The sequence below is a fragment of the Panicum virgatum genome, chromosome 5K (assembly GCF_016808335.1).
Source record: "Panicum virgatum strain AP13 chromosome 5K, P.virgatum_v5, whole genome shotgun sequence".
Taxonomy (NCBI): Eukaryota; Viridiplantae; Streptophyta; class Magnoliopsida; order Poales; family Poaceae; genus Panicum; species Panicum virgatum.
The window spans coordinates 57,540,665-57,551,958 of NC_053140.1; the positions used below are offsets into that span (position 1 = coordinate 57,540,665).

General features: G+C 50.9%; 1 protein-coding gene across 1 annotated transcript; it reads right to left on the bottom strand.

Moving 5' to 3' along the window:
* On the bottom strand, positions 1–4,505 carry LOC120710286 (pectin acetylesterase 5-like). Its single transcript, XM_039995922.1, has 7 exons — positions 4,304–4,505; positions 1,353–1,432; positions 1,180–1,269; positions 954–1,078; positions 689–749; positions 519–564; positions 1–419 (listed from the first exon to the last, which is right to left on the bottom strand). Exons 1-7 carry the CDS (start codon positions 4,503–4,505, stop codon positions 211–213), a joined length of 813 nt encoding a protein of 270 aa, XP_039851856.1. The 3' UTR covers positions 1–210.
* Positions 4,506–11,294: the final 6,789 nt, after the last annotated feature.

The window sequence follows — 11,294 nt, forward strand, 5'->3', positions numbered from 1 at the left end:
TTAGGGCTGAGCTGGCTTGTGCTAGAGAGAAATCTGGTGAGGATGAGTGCGCTGGCTGCATATCTCACATGAATGATCTTGTTGCTCTCCGTGCCAAGCATGATGAGAACGTAGCGAACTTGGATGTTGACAAGATCTCGCTGGCTGACGTGTCTCACGAGCTAGCTAGGGCCAAGCATGAGCTTGAACTGGCCAAGGACGCTCCTATCGTTAGTGATGTGTTTGAACTGGCCAAGCAGGAAAGAAACACGGGTGCAAAGAACATGTTAACAAATCTACTAAAAAAAAGAACATGTTAACAAATGGAGACAACTTGGCAGCATACACATCCAGAAGTGGATTTCTCCTAGACAATGAGCAACTACCTCTGTTGGATCCTTCTCTGCAATGCAGTCCCTGGGCAGAACTTTTCTGACATTCTGGGAAAATATTCATAAAAAATAACTCAGAGAAAACACTTATGTTGGTGCCATGCATCCCAAAATAATAAAAAAAGCCTGATGTTGAGGAACAACTACCTCTGTTGGATCCTTCTCTGCAATGCAGTCCATGGGCAGAACTTTTCTGACATTTTGGGAAAATATTCATAAAAAATAACTCAGAGAAAACACTTATGTTGGTGCCATGCATCCCAAAATAATAAAAAAAAGCCTGATGTTGAGGAAATGAACGATTTTTTTCAGATAACCTGAAGTTGAACAACTCCACTGAAGATCGACCGCATTAACCTTTCCCCTGATAAATCCTTTCTGAGGCAGAAAGAAAATGGTACTTGATTCATGAAAAGTGCAGTGATAGTTTTTTTAGATGAAAGGTTTCCCCCACTTCATTAAAGGAATAAAGCGTACATAGTTCACAAACAAAAGCGCAGCGTATTCGAGGCGCGCCCGCCCAAAGAGTTTAAGGAAACATAGCATCAACCAATGATGCATAGAGTGAATTCGAAGCCTTACGCATCAAGAAAGAATCCAGAATCCGAGAGGCATTTTACTGGAATCTCCTGAGGGAATCGTGCACGGAAATCATCGCAGTGCAGTAGGGCAGCAAGACCACCAGCGGAACAACCTGAAAGCAAGGCCTGAAAAATGAAGTTGGACATGGCTCTGCTCTCAAGCTGTGGTCAGATTGCCACAAAATCTTCGTGACAACGGAATATGCAGAATCGTTAGCTCAATTAACCTGTTTAGCAGTTGCCAGTCCTTTCCCCATGAGTTCGTCGACGACTGCTTCCCAGATACGCAATCCTCTGAAGAAAAGTTTTGTTCCATTCTACATCAACGGCGTCACACCATCAGTTTGTGCAATGAAGATTGGCAGGCGGCTCAAATCAGAATTCACAGAAGAATGTTCACCCGATCTTTGCCCTCAGCATCCCCAGCAAATGATCCCCCGTCACAATACCTAATGTCAACTTTATTCCACTTGTAGAAATCTGATCATGCACTCAATGAATTAAATCGAATTAGTACAAAACACATTGAGCAGGCATGAGAAGCATCAAAACATTAGTCCAATCAATAGAGCTCAGACCGCAGGTGGCGCGGGCTCTTAAACGAGCCCGCATAACTGCCCCGCAAAAAAGCTCCTGTGGCCAATGCGGCCCAGCTGCAAAGCTCTGGTGGCCCAATACTTGCCGGCCCACCTCAGCCCGCGGACATGAGAAGAAACCCTCAAAGCCCGCAAAATTTTTTTGATAGATATCTTCCAGTGTTTGATAGCGGCGGCCGATCTTCCACAAGATTTTTTGATAGATCAGACTGCAGGTGGGGCGGGCTCTTAAACGAGCCCGCATAACTGCCCCGCAAAAAAGCTCCTGTGGCCAATGCGGCCCAGCTGCAAAGCTCTGGTGGCTCAATACTTGCCGGCCCACCTCAGCCCGCGGACATGAGAAGAAACCCTCAAAGCCCGCAAAATTTTTTTTGATAGATATCTTCCAGTGTTTGATAGCGGCGGCCGATCTTCCACAAGATTTTTTGATAGATATCTTCCAGTGTTTGAGATCCGTACCAACTAAAATAAATGAATGTGATGAAACCATATGGGTAGCAGGCAGCGTGCCCGGCACGGGCGGGAGCAGAGCAGAGGACGCAAGCGGCATAAAGTAGACATGCAGGATGAGTGGAGGGACGTGGTTGGAAAGTAATCAAGTTTCTAACTTCAAGTAATCTTTTCTCTTAAACCATAAATCCAATTTAGAACCCGTTTGAATCAAAATATTCTTCGGAATTAATGGAACAGAACAAGATCCAATATGTTATTTTATTTTTTATCTTAAAACTTCAACATTTGAATATACTTTCTCAATATTTTGAACAGATCATTTCAACATATATGGTATGCTATTTCAACATTTATTCTAAAAATGTTGAATTAGTATATCCAAAGTGCAGGAATAGTCTTTTTAGAGTGTTGAATCAACTCAAAACAAGTGTTGAAGTCTTAAAGATGGTTTTACAAGAATTAGAGTTGAAAAATAGAAAGAAAGAAACAAAAAGAGGCATAGCACCATGCTCATGTTGAGCCTTCCGGCATTCATGGTGGGTAGAGAAAAAAAGTACCAGAGAGATCTACGGCTTTGCTTCTCCGCTTCCTCTTGGCCTGCTGGCTGCCTGTGATTGGGTCCTACTGCAGCTGTGCGCTCGGCGCGTGCAATCAGAGACTCTCAAGGCCCAAAAGTGATTAATTGGGCCTTGGGCTTTAAAGATATCACTCTTATATGTCTTTCAGAAGACATATAGGAGTCCCCGCGGCCGCCACCACCATCGACGCCTCCGCTCCGCCGCAACCGCTCCTCACCGTGGTTGCCGCTGCGTCAGAGAGAGCGAGCGGCTTGTCGCGTCGCCGAAGCGAACTTTCGACGGGAGCCGCCGGCGGCAGGTTTTGCTGTGTCCGTCGTCTGCTTGGGGTTGGGATTTGCGAGCGACGTCTCTCTCTCGCCTTTCCATGGATTCGTGTGTGCTACTCTTGCTTGTCTGGTGATTCAGGAGGAGGAGGAGGCAACTGGCGCGCTGATCGGCAGACGGCGCGTCGGATTGGAGCTGCGGAGCTTGGCGGATTCCGAGCCCCTCGGGAGGGGGATCAAATGCTTGGAGCTCTAGTTTCAGCTCCAACTGTGTTCTTGTCGTCTGCTCAGCTAAGCTCTGGCTTTACTCAGTCTGTGTTGCAAGTTGTTGTTCGCTCTCCCGGATCCTGCCTGTTCAGGTAGATTATCGCAGTCCATCGTCAGGTCGAGCTCCGGCAGGGAGCAGTACGATGCATTCATCGAGCAGTTCAGTCGCGGCGCAGGCTTCATTGCCAGGCACGGGGCGCAGGCTTCATCGCCAGGATCTGCAGCTCTTGGCGATGGGATCCGTGCTCTCGAACTCGGCAAGCTAGCTAGCTGCCTATCCTTGCGGGCCATGCGGGACTAAGGCCACCCGCAACGGTCCTCGCTGGTTGCTAGCGACGTCGCCGGCTCATTTATTCTCCCAGGCCCGCGTGCTCTCTCCCAGCGCTCCAAATCGATCGGCGACGAGTTCGGCGCTAGCGACTACTGTGTAGCTCCTGTTCACTGATTAAAAAATCAAATCGCTAGTAGAATCGCCGGCCGTTGCGGGTGCCCTAATGTTTCCGTCCGCAAAGTTCGCAAACTATTTACCACCGCATCATTAAATTTGTGGACAGCCTCGAGGCTCGAGCCCGCAAAAATTAGTTTGCGGCCAGCTCTGTGGGTTTGCGGCTGACAATAGAGAATCCATACTGAGCGATGCTCTCCGAAACAGGCATAATGATAGGAAGCATTTGTATTTTACGTACAAAGATTTTGTGAGCGCTTTTTTTTTAATGAAAAATGTGCTCAGCCATTTTGTGAGCGCTTTCCTTTTACGTACAAAAAAGAATTTTGTGAGCGCTTGTTGCTGAGTATCCCCTCAAACTCTATTGCTTTCATGAACTTAGATGAGCCGAGGTCGGTCATTTTGCGGCCGGAGCATTCTGTGGTGTTGCACCATGCATCTTTTTTTTAAAAAAAACTCAATGCTAGAAAGAAGCATAGCGTTCATCGCTGACCACAATTTCAAAATTTTCAACAATCACACACATACACATACGCAAGGATTGACTGGTCACCTCAAGATTGACGATCCAGCTGTGTTCTCCGGAGCCGAAGCCTCTCTGGATCGGAGGTGGTAACCAGGCGGGCTACCATCCAAGCAAACTGTAACGTGCACACGTACGCAATCAAGAACCAGCCCCGGATGGCCGGATACTACAGGCGACAAACGAACGGAACGGAAGGGATGGAGCGAAATGGTTAGGCGAGTACCCGCACCCTTCTCCCGAGCGTTTGCGAGGAGGGTCAGCTCGACGACCTCCGGAGAGCCCGCCGCCGCCGCCGACGACGAGGAGGACAAGGCTGCCACGGCCAGGAGCACGGCGATGAGCCGTGGCGCCGCCGCCGAGACGACAGCGAAGCCTGATCGATGCTGCGAGAGGAGCGGCGTCCGTGGCGTGGTCGCCATGGCCATCGCGCGGGCGTGAGTGCTGCAGCCAAGAGCAGCCGCAACGCCGGGGTAGTTATGGCGTCGTGAAAACGAGATTGTCAACGCCCTGGGTGGAACGGGATTGCATCCACCTAGAGCTAAATTGCAGTTGCAAGCCTGCAGAAGGCATTTCTGAACTCTGTTTGACCCGCTTACATCAGGGCCGTGTTTGGATCGCGCTAGCGCCTTAGCACGCACGTTTTTCGAAAAATGAATCTCGCATTCATGGAGCACTAAATGAAGTCTATTTGTTAAAAAATTTCAGTGATGAATGTAACTTTTCGCGACGAATCTAATGATGGTAATTAATCGGTGATTGACTACAATGATGCTATGATGCTACAGTAATCATTCTCTAATCGCGCGGTCAAAAGCCTCATTAGATTCTTCATGGTTCCTAGCGCAGGGGTTCTGAAGTTGGTTTTGTAGACTGATTTTGCTTAACACCGTAATTAGCGGTCAAAATTTCCTAGCACTCTCTAGCGCAGACAACCAAACAGGACCCATATCTCATATTCGAACTGGATATAAAAACCTCGGCTAAGACATCATTTTGTGAGGAACTACGGACGGTAGGTGACTTGCTTTTCACTGAAACAGTGAAAAAAACCTTAGTTGCCATCTTTATGAATTTGAATTTTTTAAGAAGAAAACTCCGCTTTATATTTTTTAGATTAAGGAAAATCCGGCCTTGACGACCCATCACTCTGCTTATATTGAAAGCCATAACAAGAGTACAAAGCCAAGCGTCAACCAAACCACGACACACACTGGGATAACCAGTTTACAACAAAGGCGAAAGGAGCTACTGCACAAACAACCCAAAAGCAAAAGCAAGGTGCGATTTGTTACTTGCACCATCCCACCCTGCCCCACACCAGTGAGGCCGGCTCGCGCTGGCCAGGCTGACGCTATGCAAATGCTCATTGTTTGGTTGTCTGGGTCCTTGCAGCATGAACGGGCAACGCGCCTGATTGGTTGCCCTACCGGCTTTAATGTTTTGCATAGCTACTCTCTCAGCCCGCACGATTCCATGCTCATGCGAACCAGGCTCGGCAGAAACGAGCAAATTCCCCGCATGCCTAGAGTCTAGCTGAGGAGGGAATCTTGCATCACCGGAGTCTGGCTCTACCATTGCTCCAGCTATCCAATTAGGCGTATGTTGTATCTGGACTTCAATTTAGCCAACCAATCAGCCTCTAGATGACCCCTATATCTGATATAATTTACCGGTTCTTCTTCCCGAATTGAGACCCATTGTTTATAGGTTTAGGTTCATTTCTTTTTTTTAATGAGTTTACCAAATTAACAACTCTTCGTTTTCCCGTCTCTTCGGGAATACAAGACAAATCAAAGAAAAAGTAAATGCAAGACAGTTTTTTTCGCAACTGTGTCTGGTCATGTTTTTCATTAAAAAGAAAAAGAGTTAAGTTAAAAAGGGTAGGTTCTGGAAAAGTGAAACCAACCCTGAAAACATTCATACGGTACGATTACACGGCTACTAATTCGCGACCTGGGAGCATGCTGGACGCTGCAAAAGCTGACTCTAGGTGCCTAAAGCCCGCATGAGACCAAGCCACGATCTCGTCCATCACACGCAGCACTACATCTTCTATTGTTCGGACACGACTATCAAAAGTTCTGTCATTTCTCTCTTTCCATATTAGCCAACAGACCAGGATAACCAAAGAGTCAAAGCCACACCTGCCAGCCTTGGGGATTTGCTTCCGCGCATCAGTCCACCGGGAAGCAAAATTGTATGTCTGCACGTTAGGCTTAGCCCCATTCCATCCGACCTTGCGCAACACCTTAAACCAAATCTCACGGGAGAATGGACAAGTAGTGAGAAGATGGTCTATAGTTTCCGGTGACTGGGCGCACAGCACACATGAGTCATCATCCCGCAAGCCGTGCATTTTGCGTCGCGCAGCCGTCCAACATGTGTCATGGAGCACAAGCCAGATGAAGAATTTGCACTTGGCCGGAGCACGTGTTTTGCGAAGCAATTTTGCCCCCCACGATCAGGTGTTTTGTAAATGCAAGACAACCAAAAAGGAATTCCTATGTATGAGTTAGTTCGATTCAATATTCGACAGACATCGCCGTCGGGAAGAAGCCCTCTATGAATTTGATTTTTAAAGTGTACTCCCTCCATCCAACTATCTAAGGCCCATTTGTTCACGACTCAAAGACCAAAAGTTAACTTGAAGAAAAAATACAATAACTTTGTCCTCGTTTAACGCATATAATTTAGCCTCTTAATTATGACATTTGGCCACTGGGATCCGCTGCACATGGGTGGACGTGTGATAGATCAGAAAAAAAATCATAATGCCACAATGGATCCGGGGACAGAGTTACTCTACGATGGTCCATGAAGCGTCGCACGCTATGACTTCGAGAAAAACTGGAATAGACCTTACATACATAGATTTTTCAAATTTTCTAATGGGCCTCGGATAGTTTGATGGAGGGAGTACGTGGTTATATCACCATCCATACACTCCTCGGCCCTCGCAACAGATAGCTACAGAAGTGTCAGGCTGACATCACCATCAATGGGGCAAGTGACTGAATACCTTTGCTCCTATACGCCGTGGAGAGGGAGCCCTGAGAACAGCCGGCCGCCCTCCAGTAGACACATAGCGCGGGAGGACGCCCGACGTGGGTTCTGGATTGGTGGTTCCGTCGTTTCCTCGCGGCACTCTCGCTGCGCGTGGGCCGCACCGCCTTCCTTGCGATTCTTGCTGCTACCGCACCGCCGCACCTGCGCCGGGGTCCCCTCACACCGTCTTCGCGGGGCGCCGCCCGTTCCCACCCCGCCTCCTTTCCGACGCTCTCTGTGTCGTCTACCCGTTTGCCGACCGAGCCGCATCTGCCAGGACGTCGACGACGCGCTCGCCATGGAGGGAGCCGAGGGCGCCGAGGTCATGGAGGCTAGGGCCGAGGGCGTCACCGAGGCAACTCCGGCGACGAGGCCCGAGAGGGTCGTGCAGCAGCTGGTGCCGTTCACCTGCGTCATGAACTTGAAGGGGCTTCGACGCGAGCCGGCCATGAGCACCTGGGAGGCTGCGCTTGGTGAGGGTCCGTGCGAGCTTCCTTCGGCCACGGCGCCACGCGCGCTGCCCCATTGGCTCCCGCCGCTGCTGGCTCCTGCTGGGCCCACTTGCACACGCCGCGCACGGTGGGCTGCTGGTGACGCTGCTCCGCCGCCTCCGTTGGTTTGGGGATGAAAGGGAACGAGAAGGCTTTCGGATAAGATGAGGGGTGGTGGAGTTTTTTTCCCATGGATGTGGATTTTTTACAACCTATTTTATTTTTTCGGTGGGCCACTAACTAACAACGTCCAAATCAGGGTAAACGGAGCTTCCGTTCATCAAAACTAGGAGCAAAATTGCACAATTAAAAAAATAAAGGTAAAATCACCATTTCACTTAGGAGAATAGGGGCAAGAACACTAAAATTCCTTTTTTAATGTTTACTGCATATGGATATTGAAGTCACATTAGGAGTCGTGGATCCTGACAAGGAGTTTTCTACAAATTTCTTTATATGGTGCTTGCCACATATATATGTTAGTGAATATAGTTCTCTTAACACTCCTATAGACCTATAGGTCTGTCAATAGAAGGCTATCTCTTATTATCAAAAGAAGAAGGCTATCTCTAATATAATTTTTTTAGATAAAAGAATATCTCGGTCTTGAACACTCTCAAGAGAATGTCTACAGCCAAAAGAGGGATCCAACCCTCTAAGTTACAAGAGTTCTTAGACTCTAAACCTCAAAAGAGGAAATTCACAAAAATAGAAGAAACTAAAGAATAAAAAAAACTAGAAGGCTGAGCTTCAATCTTCTTCTTCATTCCTGCTTCAACCTGGCAATATCTTCACATAACACCAATCCATCACATCTCTGTTCGCTTAGAAACTTGATGTCTTGATCATCGGTGCTTCTCATGCCTCTTCACGTATGCTCCACGCCGGCTTGCCGAGAGAGGTCTCAAAAGACGACGCCTCCAAGGAGGGAATGACGCCAATGGCGCCGCCGTCGCCCGTCCAACAAGTGGACAGGTTTTCACCCAGAGAAACCCGCGCAGAAGGAATGAGCTCCACGATGACGCCCCCAACAGGGAGAACGACGCCCTCGGGCGCCGCCGTCATCGCCACCAACAGGTCGCCGGCGAGACAATCGCCCACATAATCCCGTTCCTAGCTGCATGCCCACAGCTCCGCCAACCACGGAAGTCTTCCAGGCGGCGCCACCATGCCACTGCGGCCGCACCGCCGCCACCATCCTCCTCACCTTCCTCATTCGCAGTAGAGGAAGGCTGTAGCGCCGCCCCAGACCAACCGTGCCGGTTGGCCGCCCCCGCGAACCTCGCCTCTGTCATCTCCTTGGACCGGCGCAGGTGCTCCATGAGCATGCGCACGCGACCATGGGGTAAGCCGCCGCCAGAGCACCAAGCAGATTCGGGCCCGGGAGCGCCGGATCTGGTCCCGAGCCGCCGGAATCGCTTCCCTGGGCCGCCGCCGCCGCCATGCTCGGCGCCGGCGCAACTCGCCAGCACCTTCCTCGGAGCCCGCACGGGCTACTGGCGCTTGGCGCAGATCCGGTTACTGAGGGAATAGACCGGGCCAAGAGACTGGTAGATCGGGCACCAGGGAGCTGGAATCGGCCGCCGGCAGCCCAAGTCGCGGCCACCACCGACGGAGAGAGGGGACCTCGCCCACGCTGCGAGGAGGAAGAGGGCCTCGCCGCCGCCTTCCTTGTAGCCATCGGACTTCAGCAAGTCTGCTCGGGCAGCGGCGAGAGGGAGTGAAGCGGAAGGGGAGGGCGGCGGCGCTGGGGACTCGGGGGTCCGCCCGAGTCGCCCCGAGGAGGAGAGGCACGGGCGTCATCTCTAATATAATTGATTCAAACACTTAATTATTCATATGTTATTATCACCAACTATATTGCTTATTTAAAATCAATTTAGACAGGCGCAGCGTAGCGCGCCATCCTTCCTAGTTCTTCTAATGCGTCCTCAACTGACTATCGGGAGCCGGGAGCTTCCTCCGGGTACCGGGTGGAAGGAGTCACGGAGGAGACTGAACTGACGGCTCGAAAGCTGCGAAATGCCGCGGTGGGAGGGGGAGGGACGAACACGAACCAAAGCTTCTTCGTTCTTCCGGCTGTTGCAGTCGAGATGCAGAACCGCCGGATGGAGAGAAGCGGCTCGGACCAGTTCGCTTGCGCGGAGGCTGCCCGTGGGCCATGGACCGTCTCACATTGCCGCTCGGCCCAACACCGAATTTTCTCATCCACAATGGACCCTACTACACGGTCCGTGTAAACTGTTCGATCGAGTTGCGTGGGCCATTGACTGTTCTTGCGGCTGTTGCAAGATGGCGCCGCCGCACCGCCGCCGGTGGTGGCGCCGGCGCGACGGTGTCGACTTCCGAATTCCTCTGTTCCACGCGTGCCAGAGCCGTTGAATCAGACGCGCCTCGCCAGTGGGCGCCTGCCGGTGTGCGGCGGCGGCGGCGGCGCCAGCGTCCACGCGTCTGCGCCGGGCGGCAGCGCGTCGGGCGTCGGCCCTCTGACCCAGGGGCGGAGACAGGGGCGGACAGGGGCCTGGCCCCCATGGTCCCCAATTTTATATTAGAAAATTAAATTTTGATTAAATTTTTATATAAATTTGTATGGTTGGCCTCCTAATAATAAAAAAATCAACTTACTGGCTCCGCCCCTACTCTAACCTGGTGGTAGCCATTGCCATCAGCCCATCGGCCATCACCACGAAAGTGGAGGAGAAAAAGAAAACCTGCGCGAGCTTGATCTCTGCGCGTTTCCCGGCAATAGTCTGCCAGCAGATCCCTGAATCAAGGACAAGCAAGACCAGTTCAAACAGCAGAAGTATCCTGCGCGTGCAGTTGCTTGCTTCGACGACGATGTGCTCTTGCAGTTGTACTCCATCAGGCACGAAGAGAAAGCTTCCCCTTGCAGCACGAGGCATCTTTTGTGCTGTCCAGCGCAGAGCACGGGCGTCTCGGATCACGACGGGCATCTGCTGCTGCGGATCGATCCACGGTGCCATGCCGCCGTGACTCGGTCGTCGACGGCAACGAGGACCGGCCCGAGCCCGTGCGCCCAAAAGCTCGTGGGAGACACACCGCTTCGTGATCCGACCTTCTTCTCGGCACGGATCGCGATCGGTGCCCGCTGGCATCGTTGTCCCTCGGCGACCCGGCGGAAGCGGAAGGCACGCGCGGGCGCGACGCCGTCGTCCCGACTCGTGCCCGTGCCCGGAGCTAAAGCGCGTCGACGTGCCGACGTACGTGCGGTGGAGGTCCCTCCCCTGTGTGCCGTGCGCGTGTGGAAGATAGCCGTCGCTGTCTGCGCGAGAGGCAACAGCGATGGGAGAAGATCCGCATGCGACCACATTTTTCGGTGTCAGAGTCCAATTAAAAATTCTCTCCAAAGATGCTATTTGGAAAATCTAAAATTGGACTGAAAGTTTTTGCATGGAAACCTGACAAGGGTTCGAAAAGATTGTTCTAGGAGGAGGAACTTAATTTTCACTGATCTATTTAGTCAGATTGAGGATGTACCAGTGGTGTGCATCAAGCATAGCTCCCCATTCCCTTGGTTTTTCGAAAAAGGAAAAGGTCATCATGAAAGTAGTTAGCAGTATCTTTTCAAAAAAAGAAAAGTAGTTAGCAGTACCTCAATGCTGAATAAATTGTGGATGAAGTGTTGTTTCCATAAGCCGCCGATTGGCAGTACTGCTT

Excerpts from the sequence above, each read along its gene's own strand:
- LOC120710286 (XM_039995922.1), bottom strand. The coding sequence starts at position 4,505 with ATGGCCATGGCGACCACGCCACGGACGCCGCTCCTCTCGCAGCATCGA. Across the intron at positions 1,270-1,352 it reads ATGCTGAGGGCAAAGATCGG|AATGGAACAAAACTTTTCTT; the intron begins GTGAACATTCTT and ends CCGTTGATGTAG. Across the intron at positions 420-518 it reads CAGAGAAGGATCCAACAGAG|AATGTCAGAAAAGTTCTGCC; the intron begins GTAGTTGTTCCT and ends ATATTTTCCCAG.